Genomic DNA, 18,240 nt, shown 5'->3' with positions numbered 1-18,240 from the left:
AATGTTGAAACTTAAGATGCTCTATGATAAATTCTGTGGGAATTCTGAAAGCGTAAACTGAACATTTACGTGAGTATTTCTTAGATTTGTTTGTCCTGGGGGGCGGGGGCGTGCGCCCCTAAGACCCCCCTGGATCCGCCACTAGTCTAACTATCTATCTATCTCTGTCTCTCTCTTGCTATGTACCTCGGTTTCTATATCTCTATCGCTTTCTCTCTCTCTCTCTCTCTCTCTATCTATCTTTTAACTCTTTTTCCCCACTATCTTCCCAGTGTCTCCAACTCAACTCTATGCTCATCTCTTTCTTTTTCTTCTTCTTCTTTTTCTTCTTCTTCTACTTCTATATCTTTCTCGCCCTCTCTTTCTCTCTCTTTGTTGTTTGTATTATCCCTGCTATCCTAACATTACTTTATATTAATAACTTTTCCCACTTGTCTCTCTACTATCTCTATCTTTATCTTTACTTCACTTTCTCTCTCTCTCTCTCTCTCTCTCTCTCTCTCCAAATCTGTCATCTCTAGTAGTTCTCTTTGTCTCTACGTATCTATAACTTTATCTTGATCTACATATCTTTCTTTATCCCCATCTCTTTCTTTATCCCCATCTCTTTATCTTCTCTATCTCCTAATACTTTTTCTCTCTCCCTCTCCTCTCTCCCTTGCTCTCTCCCCTCCTCCTTGATCTCATTACCCTTCAGAATAACAACTTGATTACCTGGGAGATTGTATGATCAGAATCAATTACAATTTCACACTTGAAGTGGTATTGAGCTCACCTTGTTAATTAGGCATCCCCCTTAATGAAATATTTCAACACAGCGAGTGATGCGTGATATCATTTTCAATCTAGCCAAATTTTCTGACTGCTAGATTCATTCTGGAAAGGGCATGGCGCAAGAAACATGGAGATTAGTAAAAATTTGTAGTAGATGAATAGGTATATGGAGTAGAAGTTGTGGTTGTGGTAGTGGTGGTGGTAGTGGCTGTGATTGTGGTAGTGGTAGTTTTCATCATAGTTGTAGAGGTTGTAGGAATAATTTTTGTCCTAGTGGTAGTGGTATTGCATAGGTAGTGGTAGTGGCAGTGGTTGTTTAAGTGGCAGTGGTGTAGTGATAGTGGTGGCAGGAGTGGCAGAGGTAGAGGGTTTGAAAGTAGTAGTGAAGATGGTAGTGGTAGGGGATAGTGGTAGTGGTAGAGGTAGCGGTAGTGTTAGAGCAGGTGGTAAAGGTAGTAGTAGCGATGATAGCATAGGTAATGGCAGGTTGTGGAGGTGGTAAGTAGTGACAGTGGCAGTGCTAGTGAGTGATAGTGGTAGTGCTGGTGGTGGTAGTGGTCATGGCGGGACAGTGGGTGGCAACAGGAAAAGTATTTTTACTGTATTTATTCATTCTAAATATCAATGATTTAACTCATACCCTAATGAATAACAATGACAATACACATGACCGCAACTTTGATAGACCAAAAAGTATCATCAGGCTTGATGGAAGTAAATGCATTGTTGTAGTATTAATTGCAAGAATTACAATTTCAGCAGTGAAATAATTAATTTGACCTTTTTAAATATTTTAAATATTTGTCAAACTCATGCAGCCCTTTTTAACAAAATATATATCAGATGCACTAAGTGCATGTGCTCCAGAATTTTGGTGACCTACTTAAATCCACTTTCAATTGTTTCGTTAGCCTGGATGGAAGGCGACAAAATCAATACCATTATGTGCTAACTTTGCAATAACTTGCAATTTGGTTGATACTGCCCAGCCTAAAACCACAGGGGACTTTAGAAAACGCATTCAACTGATCCAATCAAGCGTTGACAGGCAGAAGGGCGTAGGTCTTGTATTAAATGATGAGTTAATGACGTTCTGGCTTTGAGGGGAGGCACGGGCTTTGCTTTCCTGGGGGCCCTGATCCAATAAGAACTTCACGCTTGATGAAACTCAATACCATCATCGAAGATCGTGCATGTACCTTGTGTATATAGCACTGGCATGCATGCTCGTATGTAAACAATAGCCTTGCTGCACCACATACAGTGTATGTATACCAAATGCACGTCTCAACATTATCATGTAAATCATTACAAGTATATTGTTTTTCACAGCTATGTCTTTTCATGTTTTTTTTATAGATATCACCGTAACCGTTATATGTTGTAGTGATTATTCTTTAATTTTTTTAATTAACATTTCACACTCCACTTTCCATACTCTAGGACTTACATTACATTACATTTAGAGATCAACTCATGACCTCCTTAATTCCCCTTCTCCACTTTCACACACCGCTCTAGCTACCAGTTTCATGCTAAGTTTCTTCCATTTCATTTTCACTCCATTTCCGATTCACATTGTTCTATTGTTTAGTTCTCATTTGTATTCAGAACACCTCATGATCACCCTTCCATACTGTCTATTGCTTCTTATTTCTCCCTGGGTTCTTCCATTATGTTGTACTATGCCATTTTGTATGTGTCTCATTGGTTCTTTATTTATTATGTCACACATGTTTTGATTGGTTAAAATTGAGTTTCCCCGAGTAAAGTATAAAGGTCAAGAGCTGCAATATAAATAACATACAAAAGTGATGTAAGCCCTAAAGTATAGATAGTGAAGTGTGAAACTTCAAACATCAAGGTCTCATCATTTTGTCTCCTTTATTTAGAACTTGGTTGCATTTTTAGGACGTGCAAGAGTTATTTAAGTTGAAGGAGCAGGAGTACAGTGTTTGTGTAGAGTCTAGGAGAAGAAAGTTGTAAGTTTACATTACATTATATCTACACAAAATATATCTTATATCATATTGTCTGTCTCTTAAAGACTATTAAATTAGTAGCTCTTTCAGTGAGACTGTGGTATATTAGTGTACAACATGTACAGGTGTTGTGGTCCAGTAGATACGTTTCCGGACTGTGATCCCCAAGGTACGGAGTACAAATCCATGTCACAGCACTTATGTCCTGTGGCAAGACATTAATCTACATTTGCTACACTCTATCCAGGTGAGTTAAATGGGTATCTGTTAGGAATTACATTCCTCATAATGCTTAAATGGCAGCCATGCTAAGGCCAGGGTAATAATAATATTGGAGCACCAGGAGTGACACTGTGCCAGACATGAGCATTACACAAGACAACACTATTTTTAAAACTATCATTATTACCAAAAACATGATTTTTACACATTACCATCAATCATAATTAACAAGCATATTGCTTTTCACATCTCTGTCTTTTCATTTTGATTTGTCTAACCTTTAAAGCTCTGTCGGCACTTGTTTGCTTTCTTTGCCTCCTTTGCCACACGTGCAATTTTGCACAAAACAATAGGCACCAATTGAGAGAAGGATTACTTTGAATGAGACAAAATATGTGCAACATTTCACATTTGTGGTCTTGATGACAACCCTTTTATAAACATTGGTGTAGATCAATATTGCTCTTGAAACAGTTTTTAAAATCTTGAAGCCTCTGGTATATCTATCCAATTCGGCACAGGGAGATTATTTTGGGTGGCTTTTAAAGAGTTAATATAATAATATTATTCATACACAGTGACATTAATACAGCATACAATATTATATTGGCTCTCACCTTAATGCAGAAAAAGAGTGAAAGGGCATAGTGCAGCTGGGAACAATCCATAAGAGGAAAGATAAGATCATAAATCCTTCCCGGCGAGCAACGTTCTTTAACTTCCTTTAAAATTCTTTTGCTACTCAATGACTGAGACAAATCTTTGCAATACAATTTTCCATGAGTTGGAGACCTTAGATATCTTTTTACATCCTTTTGGGATTTGACAGGCATTTCCATGTACCCCCCTCCCCCTTTTCCCAGCTGCTATCGACTCAAGCATTCATGCTTATGATAGTTGGCCTCTGCATTTATCTTGATTCTTTTTCTTATCTCCATACTTTCAAGTTTCAATTATATATGTTATATATGTGTGTGTGTATTTCAGTTGTCACTTTTTATGTAAATCATTAATATTATATACTATTATTATTATTTGAATGTTTTGTACTTGATTTATCAATAAATGCAGAAAAATGTGCTTTAATTTTTTTTTTTAAGATACAGACCTTAGATAACCTTTTGCTACTCACCTTTATGCAGACAAAGAGTGAAAAGGGCACAGTACAGATGAGAACAATCCATGAGAAAAACGTTAAGATCATTCCACAACATCCTATCCCTCCATCAGGTTCACCAGCTAAAGGAAAAAACAAAAATTAAACAAAATATTTAGTTTTGGTGGTGGAATATAATAATCATCTGTGTGAAGCTACAATGGTACTGATCCATATTACTTTGACATGGAGTTAACGCCCTTTTGACCCCCAAACAGATGACATGGTTAAACGAGTTTGTTAATATTTGTGAATGTGATGTATCATGTATGCCATAATGAATAACATGAAGTATCAGCCCTGCATTGTTAATAATAAAACATGACCTGGGATTTTTCTCTTTTCTACTTTTATATATTTTTTGTAGTATCTATAAAAGTTTGTGTACTATTACTTCCAGTGTTAATAATCATGATCAAGTGATATTGAAACAAAACAGATTGGAGACAATATTGAGGTCTGGTGGTTAAATCTGAATATGAGACTGAAGAAAATATGTAATTCTGATGAAAAGTGAAGATAATTTTAAAGTTCTGATATTTGAATAAAAAAATAAACAAACACAAAAAATACAATGTTTCGTTCTAGTTGTGAAATAAAAACACTCATATTAGAGATAATTTTTAGTTCAGGTAGTGATATTCAGACAAAGATTTATGATGATATTTAGTTCTGGTAGTAAAATTTTGACAAAGATTTTAAATAATGTTTAGCTCTGGTAATGAAATTTCAACATGAAGATTGAAGATAATATTTTAGTTCATGTAGTGAAATTCAAACAAAAATCAAAGATGCATTTCCTTCTGGTTGTTTTGTTAACAAAAGGTTTGTGATATTTTTTTTTTTTGGTAGAGATATTGAACAAAGCTTTAAAAAAAAGTTTAGTTCTGGTAATTAAACATAAACACACAGGTTTTTGATAATATCTAGTTGCAGTAGTCAAGTTCAAAGATTGGTGATAATGAGTGAGTAGATCTGGCAGTGAAACGGTATAGGAATGAAACTTGATGAACATGAAGGGCATTTACCTGCGTTAAGGTATATGAATTCACACCTTCATTGCTCCAAACATACCATTTTTATTATGTGTTTGCCTGAAGGCCAGATTTTGCAAAGTCTGTAAAATGAACTGTCAATGATTCTTTACGTACATCTACACATCAAATTTCAATTGTTAATCTTCTTTATAAATATGTAACATGTAAGGATGCAACTTCACCATAATGTGTTTTCACATTTTGATATTAGTAAAAACAGAAATGTGCTCATTCGTAACACAAGTATAAGGTCATTCAGGTACAAAAGATAGAGCAAGAAAAAAATGTCTCAACATAGAACATGAAAAAGACATTAAAGAAATTTCTCTGCAAGCAGATGTATAGTACAACTGATGCTTAGATCCAGCGACCCAGCTAGTCTCTCATAAAAAATAGTATTATCGAAGCAAACAGCTACATTTGCTTCGGGATATTCTATGATTGATATATTTCTCTCTTTCTCTCTCTCTCTCTCTCTCTCTCTCTCTCTCTAGATCATAAGATGAAATATATATATTATTATTGAAGCAAACAGCTACATTTACTTGGGGATATTCAATTATTAATATATTTCTATCTCTCTCCCTCTCTCTGTCTGTCTAGACCACAAGAGTCTTGGGAATATGCATTCTCATCAAATATGGATTCTTATGAAATATGGATGCAGATGAAAAACTAATTAATTGTGAAGAACACAGATCCCAGAGCTCTGGCTAGAGGGAGGGAGAGAGGGAGGGGAGGAGGGGAGAAAGAGAGAGAGAGAGAGAGAGAGAGAGAGAAAGAGAGAGACAGAGAGAGAGAGAGAGAGAGAGAGAGGCAGATGGGGAATAAAAAGCTTAATAAAGTTAGTGGCCAGGCTATAGGGTGGGGAAGATAAAGAGGGAGACATAGATAGATGAGAAATAGAGAAACCATATCCCCATAGCCAGCATTTAGATGTGGGTTGGGGGTCATGCTGGTTTTCTTTACTACCGATTCCCCATTTGGCTTATTTTTTAGCTTTCAGGTTGAAAGTAACTACATACCCCCCCCCCCCCCCCCCATCCTCACCAAGAAACCAGATACTAATGAGAGACATAATGAGCTAGGGGAAGGGAAGGGAAGGAGAGAGAGAGAGAGAGAGAGAGAGAGAGAGAGAGAGAGAGATAGGGAGAGAGAGGGGAGAAGGGAGAAAGGGAGAGGAGAGAAAGGGACAGAGAGGGAGAGTGAAGATATGGTGAGGGGAAGACAGCAGAGAGAAGGAAAGAGGGACCAAAACAGAGAAAGTGAAAGAGGGAGAGAGAGATAGAGAGAGAGATAGAGAAAAAGAACAGGGTAATCTTTAAAGTGAATACAGAATGAATCTAAACATAGGAGTCAGACATTTCTCATTAATTATTCATACAGTAATTATTACAAGGGCTTTTAGGTACAAATCAGCATTTCAACCAGCATTAGGTGAAGCTGGCATATACTCCACCACTCCCCCCTCCCCTTTTGATGGAAAACCATAAAATTTATAACAATAGCAACTGGTCCAGAGCACATAGAGTCTGACATGACACATAATGCGTCGTCTTTTTGAAGACCCGTGCACCCTCCAATTAATTAATTTCTGAATACACAAATTAAATTTAATAATTAATAAGGTGTTATACAGAGCAAGAAAATGTTATTGTTGATTAGTTTGAAATGATTTGTTTCAAAACTGAAAACGGTACATCACTTGTAAGGTACTTGAACAAATACAGCACATGCAAATGAATGCCACACATGCACATTCAATTTAGCTAAATGGTCTTATATTATAACTTTATAATTAGCTTAAAAGTATTGGATTTTTACATTTTTTAGAACTGAGGGGGGGGGGGGGGAATAGATAGTGTTACTGTCCTGGTATTAAGCCTGTTTCTAGTCATCTCAAATTTCTTTATCACACAAACTGAGAATGATTTATGATCTGCATTCCACACACCAAACATCATTCATATTTATATTCCCCAAGTTTACAACCCCATCTAAATGTCAAAGAACTATCAAGAAGAGGAATTCTGTCCAACGACGCACCACCCTCCTATCGTCCTCTCCGAGAAGACAAGCCTTGCATCATTTCCCTTCTAATATATATCACCTGCTACTGGCACAGAGGGCACCGCCATAAATTGAGTAGCATATTGGATATTGATTTCGGATGGTGACATATGCGTTGCGCTCACACAACGAGCAGGTCGGAGGATATCCCTTTTCTGTCTTGACGCACGTCGACACGACTACAGCTTGGTAAACATCGAGCTGCGGCGGAGAGAAGGACGCGAGATGCAGGAAAATGGTCTCTGTCTTACTGCTGGTTACTACTGGTAGGTATCAGGGGTGCAGCTACTGAGGGGCATGGGGCACAATCACACTCCCTTCCCCCATTACATAGCAAAGGGGGGGGGGAGAAGAGAATAAAAACTGGAATTTGGAAGGCAACATCAAAAGAAGGAAGATGATCAATAAAGCCCCATTAGCCATTCCACACGCTCCCCTTACTTCTTTGTCATGTTTTGAAAGCATTTCATTTCCTGCACCAGACATAATGACACATGTCTCTCTCCCCCTCATCAAATGGTGAACATAAGAGGCCCTCATTATCTCATCCTAATGTATTAGTGACAAGGTATTCCTAAATGTTCTTTTAAATCCTATCTCATTTCTATCTGAGAGATGATGAAACAAGTTCACATCTTACTGAGATCGCATTTGGAGAAAAGGAGAAAAGAAAGACAACTCCTGGAATGGGAATAATGCATCATCACAATTTAATGATACAACTCCCTTTCCAGACCCTCCTCACTCAATGGCATTTTCATTTTGCATTTGATCCACCTGACAAGTACTATGGCCTTTTGAGAGAAGGAACTAGAGCTACCACGAAGATTCAACACACACTATGACCAAAAGTACAATGCCATATCCGTGTATTCCTAAGCTTACAACATTCTTTTTTTACATCTTACCAAGTCACTATAAAGAACACAGGATACAAAAGCAATGAAGAATAACCTATAGTCCTATGGCCCTTCTTAGACAAAAGAGCATCCTCAAAGGTTTGACACATACTACGACACAAGTACAATGTCAACACCTTGTATTCCTGAGCTTGCAACATTTTTTTTTTACATCTTGCCAAGTCAGTTCAAAGAATGCAGGATACAAGACCAACAAGACCGTTAAAGAATAACCTTTAGATTGTTATCATTTCTTTACATCTCACTGTGACAGATAAAAGGGTTCAGGATAAAAGAGAAGACTATTAAGCTCCTGAAAATCTTGTAAACCTGTCAACTGATGGAAGGTCGGGGATGGATAAGAATAGTCTTGTAAGCTTGCTACTTTCTTTGAGTATCCCACTGCGACAGAAGAAATAAGACAGGATAAAACAGAACAGTCTTTGGCTTGCCACATTCCTTTTAAATCTCCCTGCATTAGACAGAACTACTCAGGGTATAAGTACACTGTATTTACCTGATTCATTCTTATCACAAAAGAGTCCTTTAAAAGTATCCTAAGCATGCCTTAAGGATTGAATGCTCTGACACTATTTAATTTATGAAGTGTAAAAATTTCATCTCTAATAACATATAATAGCAATACATATCAATATCAAATATTCATTTTTAGGATTTTTGCTGAAGTTTTGGATGGATCCAAAAAATTGCTTTATTACCTAATTCCATTTTTTTGACCAATCTTTCAGTGGATTGTTGAAAATCCAGAGAATAGTAATAGCATTTGTTTTGAGATCACTTGCCATATGAGTCACAAAAGCATTTTACAATCATTTCTTGAACGAAGTGAGAGGTCAATGGCACCAAAGAAGCCCTCATTATCTCATCTGTTTTCGTGAAAAGATTTTCTCAAATGTGACTTAAAGGTACTATGTCCCATTTGCAGGCCAAAAAAATGAAAAAGTTAAATTCCAACTGCATTTGAAAGATAATACTAATTTAGAACTTCCCTAAAAAAGGTGGGGCTTGAAAATGTCTTCAAGTGGGAAAATAAGGACTATTAGTTGTAAAATCGACTTTAGGGCTATAGAGCCCAAAAGTAATAGTCTTGATTTTCAGACAATTGTACCGATTCAGTTTAATTTTGGCCATCACAAGAAGTGGGTTATTGATGTAGACAAATGCTCATGTACCCTTTACAACTCTTTTCATGTATGTTATTACCAAAGAAGAAAAAAACCAGTCAGTCACTCAATAGTGTCTGATAGTGAAGTCTAGCAAGTAAACGGGTTTCCTTGCATAATTTGAATATGAGGACACTGATAACGTTTAAATTTCACAGATAGGACATACATGACATATTCATTATTCCTGCAAAGTTCTACAGAATTTGAGGTTGGCTGCAAAAGGGACATAGTACCTTTAAAAACCTGATGTATTTCTGAGAGATGATCAAACACGTTCACATCTAACTTAGATCATGTTTGCAAACGTGATACCTAATATTGTTGATCAACAATATACCAGAAACAAAGATATAATATAAATGACCTCTATACATTACCCTGTAGTCGTGAATATTCAACTGCGCAGTTCTTCAATTTCATCTCTTTTACAGATGATGAAAAAAGTTCACATCTTACTGAGATCGTGTTTGCAATCATGATACCTAATATCATTGATCAAAAATATACCAGAAACAAAGCCAGATTATGAATGACCTTTTTACACTTCCTGTAACTGAGAATGTAAAACTGTGTAGTTCAACTCTCTTACAAGGTGAGTATTCTGTATGTGAAATAATAATGAAAGTGACATCAATTGATTAATGTGATTAATCAAAATGATTACCATCATTAAAATCACAAAAGAAATGTAATGCTTTATCACATCACAGTGATTTAAGTGAAATCTTATTTGATTAATGATTCCAGAAATCTCTACAACCTACTCAGCATGTGGATTCTCATTAAAATGACAACACATCACAACACATCACTCTTTTCCTGTAAATTTTTCACAGTATTTCTAGAATCATCACTTGCAACGTTAATATACAACTGGAATGTTGTGTGACACATGATCTAGCTAAAATTTCTTTGTGGCAATTTTTAAAATCCACTAACTAAAGTCTTAACTACAAATCAGGAAACAAAAGTTCACCCACCAAGAACTCTAACCCTAATCCTTTATTAGAAAATAATTGCAACCCAAGTCCTTACACTATAACTTTGACAAAATTAATCCGGAGGCAGTTACTATTGACCAAATTTTGATCACTAGAATGACCTCTTCATTGACAACCACTTGACCTTACACAAACAAACATATTTTTCATAAAAGAAAAATATTTCTGAAGCTGCAAGATGAAAAAATTAATCCTGTATCAATTACTGTCGGAGCAAATTTTGGATCACTAGAAGGACATCTTCTTTGACAACCACTTGACCTTACGCAAAACAAATCATAAAAGAACAAATCTTTTTGAAGCTGCTTCATCACATCATGCACAATCCCTACCTGAATGAAACCTTATTAACATACACAGTGATGAGAAAACATAATAACTGTATCTTTCCCAACATCATCAATAAACAATTGGCCTTGAGCAACGTCGGACAACGAGACGAGAATACCAACGACAATATGGTCATCCAACTGCAAAATGAGCTCCAGCTGAAACATAATGGCATCTGAACCCCAGAGACTATTTAGAAATTCTCGAAGTGATGATTGTGCACAAATCAACCACTTTATTTCCCATTTTTGTATTTTGTTTACCTCCAATGATCGAAGTGAACGCTCGCTCCTTCCAAACGGTATTTTGACCCTCCTCCTCCTCCTTATGGGAATCCATGATGGGAAGAGAATGTAGCTACTCCTCTCCAATAAGGGTTGTTACCCATGCCACAAAGGAAAAAGAATTAAACTGAGCGAGCCCCGGCCGGTGATGATGTGATGTACGTGCCATATGTGACTGGGAGCCGTCAGCACTTTAATACAGGGGACAGGGATGCGCATTGTGTGGATGTATTGTAGTGAGAGCATGCGTGTGGGTTGGTGCATGTGTGTGTGTGTGGGTGGGGTGGTGTGTGCGTGTGTGTGTGTGTGAGGGTTTGTGTGCGTGCGTTTTGTGGTGTGTTAGTGTGTGTGAGAGTGTGTGTATGGGGTATAGGAATCTCCGGTGGCACGCTGTGTGATGTGGAGTTCAAAGCCTTGAAGAAGTGAATATGATTGCGTTTATGAGGATGATAGAGAAAAAGGAAGATTGGAGAGTGGAGTTGCGATGAGGAAAGTAGGAAAGAGAGAAAGAGGAAAATCAAGAGGGAGAGAGTAGGGCAGATAGAACACGGCTTAAGGACAGAAAGAAGCAAAAACAAAGGTCAAGAATGACAGAGTAAACAAAGAGAGAAGATTGAGAGAAGAACAGGGAACAGAGAAGGGGAAAGCAACAAGAGACCAAGGGAAAGAAAAAAATGTGAGAGATAAGGGGGAGACAGGTAAACAGGGGGATAGAAAGGAAGAGGAAGAGAACAAAGAAAAGGAGAGACAAAGAAAGAGGGAGGGAAATTGGGGCAGAATGAGAAATGGACAGAGGGTGACACTAGAGAAAGAGGGGAGGGGAGGGAGGGGGAGGGAGGGAGGGAGGGAGGGAGGGAGAGAGAGAATGAGAGAGAGAGAGAGAGAGAGAATGAGAGAGATGGGTACAATGAGGGAGATGGAGGAGAAAAATGAAGAAAAGAAACAGACACAAATGGGATTACGGGTGACATTAAACAAAGGAAAATCACAGATTTTTTATGTGCCTTTATTGTGCATGAAGCGAGACAAGACATACAAAAAAACTCACAAAAACACATGAGTTTATTGAACAAAATCAGTAATATTCAAAGCTCTAGAAATAGATCATGCAAAAATGGAGCATCAAGTTGTCCCCTTCAAATAAAGATGGACATGAAAAAGCTGGAAACAAAAAAATGTGTAGAAGACACACCACAGTTATACCTCTCTAGATCAACAATAAATAATGAACTACAAATCGCAAGACAAAGATCATGAAGTAATATTTAATAAGATATGGCAAAATGAAAACACAACAAAACCTGCAATGATGGATTTAACAAATATGACGGACTGCTATGTGTGCTTGAAGGAAAAACAAGCAATTAATATTCAATATTAAGCCATAAAGAAGGAAGAGCTTGACTTGTATTTTCCGGGCATACCATAAACGGCATGTAGCACCTCCGGCATAGTCATGCATTACTGCACATACTAATTATCTTTCTTGAGACTTGAAAATGTTAATATTGTTCTAGTCTTGTTCCCAGACACTGCACATACTAATTATCTTTTTGAGACTTTTGAGACTTTTTGAGATTATAGACTGAATATGCTATTGCACATCCTGATTTTGTATTTCATAAAAAAATAAAAAAATAAAATTTTTAGGGGGAGCTTTAAATTGTTGATATTTTATAGCCTTTTTAACAACATATTTAGATTAGGTTCATGATAAAGGTTGAAAATTATATGACTGGAAATGAGACTACCTAGGGTGACATATCATGTGGAATAATCCGCACAGCAGTGCATGCATCACTATATCATCTTCAATCAATATTTTGGATAGAAAGAAACATGCACAGATTAATTCAATTTCATCGTTGAATGGGAGTAGAGAAATATACCTACAAGACACATTGGTGCATATATATTCGTTTTTATCTTTAATCAATATTTCAGATGAGAAATTGAAATCATCATTCTGTTTTTAATGTCAGTACAGAATATATATTAAAGTAAATATATATCAAAGTAAATATATATCAAAGTAATTATATGTTAAAGAGAATACATATTAAAGTAAATATATATTGAAGTAAATATATATAAAAATAAACATTACCGCATTGCATTACATACGTTTCTGTATCATCATTATTCAGTATTAACAAAAATAATAATTGCATAAATATAACCCAATTCTAATCATCCTTTGATTCTATTATTCATGATATGGCATGACAATGCAAATATCCTGTATCACATGAAATCAATATACTGGATGGGAGGAAGCATGCAGGCATAGCTTTCCAATCATCTTTTCTTTGAATATGAATTGAAAAATATCAGGCATAGCAAATGGTATGATACACAAGCCATATATAGTCTCGGTGGATATGAGAATAAGTTATTTTTAATCACCCATTTCTTGAATGTCAATGCCAATAAAATCATGAAATATTGATGAATATCGAAGACGAATAAACAGAGATAAGCAGTTGTTTATCCAGGAGTATTCTACAGGGGGATCGCTATGGGATCACAAATATACTTCGAATCAAGGCCTGATAAAATTAAATAAAAAGGAAAAATGTTAAATATAAATCTTATAATTAGTTTGTCAAGCAATAATAATTGTATTAGCAACTGTCCAATTATTTTGTTCGAAGCAACCTTTTGCTTTTCATATGTAATGAGAATAGTTTCAACCCATTTTAATTTTGCTTAAGTAGTTTAATTCCATTCAATTCATTGAAACTTAAAAAAGAAAATTTGTATATTTGAACGTTTACAAAAAGAAGATTTGTCTGGATGAACAGAGACTCCTGACTCGATATATCCTCATACAGCTGTCTGATATATATTTGAAAGAAATTGGTAATCATCTTTGGTCTTAGACCATCTTAATGAGCCAACAAATAGATATGTTCATTAGATTAAAGACTCTGACCCATGATGCGCATCAGAGGCTAATGTGAAACCAGACAGTCACACTAGTATCATACTTTCAATGTGAATGAAATATAAAAGCACACAGCCATCATCTACTTTTCACATTGCTTTGCTCCCCTCTCCCCCCCCCCCTCTCCCTCTCTCTCTCTCTCTTGTTTTTTTCTTCCCATTTCCCCCCATTCAAAGGGGGAGGAGAGATGACCCCCATCGTAGCTACGCCACTGCTCAGCATTACCTTTAATACAAACATCTCACTTCCAACAAACCTTGATTGAAATGCGTTGCACCCAACGTCACATCCATCATTAGAGGCCTCTGGCTAGACCATGTCCAATTAACCTACTCTCCATCACAGGCATGACTTAGACACCCCAAGACACTAGGCCTGTCTTCATCAGCTCGAGATTACCTAATAGCCCGCTATAGCCTGCTGATTAAGGAAATAATCCCAAAGTTACAAATTGCGTCTCCATCAGCTCGAGACTTCGAAAATTGAAACTAGAGCTCGAGAAATTAGCTCGAGATATTTTGCTCAGCATTTGTGCAAAGTGCGAGTCTTTGGGCTGTTGTTCGGGCTGGTGAAGACGCACTGGACAAATAGCGGATATTTTGCAAACTAGCCAAAGATATCTTGGGATGACAATCTCGACCAAATATCCTGCTAATTGCAACTTCAGGCTGATGAAGGCGCAAATTAACTGGATAATTTGCTATCGGGATAGTTCAAATAGTGGGATATTTGACAATCTTGAGCTGATGAAAACAGGCCTACTGTTTACAAGCGCTTTGAAGTTCACATCAGGTTTGATCTAATCACCTCTTGGTTGTCCACAGGACATGAAGTCACCTGTTATCCGTACATTGACGGCTAATTTAAATGAAATTTAGGTGTCACTCCAATGTTATGACAAGTTTTGAAATTTCATCACAATTTCCTGAGCCACAGACATGTCTCAATGGGCTTAATGATCCCAATTAAACATTTAATTTTAAAGGTTAAAATTACCTCTCCCCTGTATGCAGGTGCATGTTCCCTGTTTATCGAAAGGAACCATGCTCAAACTACAAAGGTTTACTTAGTTTAAATCTAAAGTTATACAATGGGAGGGGGAGGGGGAGGAAGGGGAGGGGGAGGAAGGGGAGGGGGAGGAAGGGGAGGGGAAGGGGAGGGAGGGGAGAGGAAGGGAAGAGGAGGGGGAGGTGGGCACACTTGATCGTTCATAAAGCCAGGGTAGTAATGCTACTTTGAAGGGCCCCTTGCGAATGCCCTGGGATTATTATTATCATTATAAAGGCAGAATTTGGCTGATAGATATCTGTCCTCTCCTCCCCCTGAAAATGCTTTCATACCATCTTTTAGATATTTAATTCCCCCCCCCCTTCTCTCTCTCCCTCTCTCTCTCTCCATCTCTCTCTCTCTCTCTCTCTCTCTCTCTCCCACCTCTTCTTTCTGCCTCTTGCTTTTTTCTCTCCCCCTCTCTCTCTCTCTCTCTCTCTCTCTCCCTCTCTACTTTTCCTTTTCCTGAATGAGTGATGACAGTGATTGAAACAATATGAAATCAAAACGCTGTATCTTTGTTTATATCAGTAGACTTGCATGTCAAACTGTATGAAAACAATAATACCTTATTTAATTGAAGTATTTTGGTGATCGCGAAGCAAAATTCTTACCCCCTATGATATCTGCAAAGGCTGGCTCTTTGTAAACAACCGGCTCCTCTTCTGGCTCCACGGATGTCATTTTCTCCTCCTTTATTCCAAACAGAATTCTCCACAGATAGTTCAAAATATGTTGAAGAGCTGACACAGATCAAACCAATGTCTGCATTCAAGCCAGAATTCATTCCTCTCTTGGTACGTGACTTATTCCAAGAATTTTTTTTCCAGAGATAATTAAATATAGAATGAATTGATACTTAAATATTTTGATCATGAGCTCCCAAATGCCAAACTAAGGATATTCTTGTTAAATCACAAAGAAGTCGAAGCTAATTAACATCAAAAGGTTAACTAGGCGAAATTTCTGATGATGTCTTGTTGAAAAAACACAAAGCTCATTCCAATTCTAATGGTGTTTGTATTTCAATCACAGAACGTAATCACTAGCACCGCAGCGTAAAGACGACAACCGCACCTGACTACGTTTTGCTCAGTCAAAGGTGAATAAAGCATATACGGGGATCAGCATTATCAGAAGCCGAGCTTTCATGAGCTAGACATGACCTTTTACCGGCCAGAGACAGCCCTTTGAAGGCACCAAACAAACTATCGTCCAAGTTTGCAGAGGATACACTGCACTTCAAACACAAAAAGGGTACTCAGCACATCCCAAAGCATTGGAAACATCATATTCGGTTTCCATCACACCAAAATGCAAAGGGAAGAAATCATACATCAGCTATATATGACCTTGTACCAGCCCTGGTAACTCTTTGACGGCACAGAACAGCTATCATCCAAGTTTGCAGAGGATAAACTGCACTTCAAACACAAAAAGGGGCACTCAGCACATCCCAAAGCATTGGAAAAAATCATATTCGGTATCCAGCAGAGCAAAAATGCAAAGGGAAGAAATTATAGAGGCATCCATAACGGTTAATTACAGCGCTATCACCACTACCAGCGACCACTTTGGTCTAGGCACACAAAAGAGTGTTGACCAACTGTCAATTTTCAACGCCTTCTCCATTTGTAATCGAGTCTCACATGACATGCAACCTTGTCCAGCCCTGATCATGGTGGGTTAATTGCTTGTATGCGAGGCAACATGATAACCTTACATCATGTATGCAAATAAAAAATGAATGTTTAATTTTAAATCAAGACACTAGATGCCATGATAGGTTATAGACTCACATAAATAGTATTCAGACTCACATAAATAACATTTAGACTCACATAAATAGTATTTAGACTCACATAAATAGTATTTAGACTCACATAAATAGTATTTAGACTCACATAAATAGTATTTAGACTCATATCTTTTATATTTAGAACTATAAATGGCTTTGAAGAAGAAGACTTGATGCCAGGTGATTTTCATCTCCACCAGGTATTAAAATCTAGTGTCTTTTTTCAGTTTCTATGCAGTTTATTTTGTATTTCTTCATCTACTTTACAACTTCTATGTAGTGATATCAACAAAAATAACATTTGTTTGGCTTACTTCGAAGCATGGGGCCATCATGTCAGTTGAGTGGCAGCATTAATTACCCAACCTGTTGTGAAAACATGCCCTTTATTCACAAAATGTTGGGGTAATGTTTGTTAAATAAACACCTCTCATCTACAGATGGTCTGATCCAATCTTCCTAACACTTTGAGAAAACCCTGCTGTAAACCTACAAAAGGTTGCGTCCTTAACTTGCATCATCACATGATCTTCAGTTTTCGTTTCATGAAAAGGGCGTGTAACACAACTTCCCGACTGGACGCGGTGAACCGGTGATTCAAAGTAAACCAATTTTTTTAACCCTTACCCTCACATAAAGTTGAAATATTAATTTCAAGTTAAAAACAATCAGTAGAAGAAAAGAAAGAAGCTTAATGCACTACACATTGAAAAGGACAACTGCAAAGCAGAAACTGAATCCACACTACATTTCAAGATATAGGATATAAGTTGATTATCATTCCAAATTAAATATCACTGTGAAGGGTTTGAAATGTCATCATACTAAGACACAGGGACTGTTTAACCCACTGACTACTGAATTATCTAATTCCCATAAGCTTAACACAGGGACCAACGGGTTCCAGTAAGCAATGGATTAATAGAACCAGATGGAAGATAAATCAATTCTACCAACGACTGGCCGTGCATGGGGGCTCTATACCGGAAGTGATATCACATATATATATATACTGAATTGCATCATTAGGTATGTGCTACAGTAAATGGTGGGAAACATGGGGTGAAACTCGTTGGAGTGTTAATAATGAGGAGTGCTGGTAAATATTGATTCCTCTTTTAAGAGGAACAAGATTGAATTTGTAAAAGTCATCTGGATTCAAAGTGACACCTTGGCTTAAAACTAGCAATTTTGCCACTTATCTTTTTGTTAAGGTATTGATTTTGCTACTTGAGTGATTATAAAGACATGATTGGCACTCCTCTACAGCAAAGTTCACACATTTTTATCTTCTTGAAGAATCATAGATTATAGAAATTGTACAGAGAAATTGGCAGGACTGATTGAAGAGATTGGAGCAAGTTTCATGCCTACTTTACAACATGTCTTTCTATACATTAGATGCATACAATTATATACAATTTAGTAATATTATAAACAATGAGAAAATTAGTATGGGTTAGTTAAATGACGGTTGTTTTTAAAGTAAATACACAAATTGTACAC

At 37.0% G+C, this 18,240-nt stretch overlaps 1 protein-coding gene across 1 annotated transcript in view; it reads right to left on the bottom strand.

The window, feature by feature from the left end:
* Positions 1–11,096, bottom strand: part of LOC115929256 (band 7 protein AGAP004871-like) — a 34,074-nt gene extending 22,978 nt beyond the window's left edge. The window contains exons 1-2 of the mRNA XM_030997926.1: positions 10,922–11,096; positions 4,111–4,217 (exon numbers count right to left, since the gene is read on the bottom strand). Of these exons, the coding sequence (XP_030853786.1) occupies positions 4,111–4,217; positions 10,922–10,997 (183 nt within the window). The 5' untranslated portion in view covers positions 10,998–11,096. The remainder of the gene's footprint in view (positions 1–4,110; positions 4,218–10,921) is intronic.
* Between the last annotated feature and the right edge of the window lie 7,144 nt (positions 11,097–18,240).

Source organism: Strongylocentrotus purpuratus, unplaced genomic scaffold, assembly GCF_000002235.5.
Source record: "Strongylocentrotus purpuratus isolate Spur 01 unplaced genomic scaffold, Spur_5.0 spur5_scaffold_4, whole genome shotgun sequence".
Taxonomy (NCBI): domain Eukaryota; kingdom Metazoa; phylum Echinodermata; class Echinoidea; order Camarodonta; family Strongylocentrotidae; genus Strongylocentrotus; species Strongylocentrotus purpuratus.
Note: the sequence above shows the minus strand (reverse complement) of the source record. Positions and strands in the feature narration are given on the sequence as shown.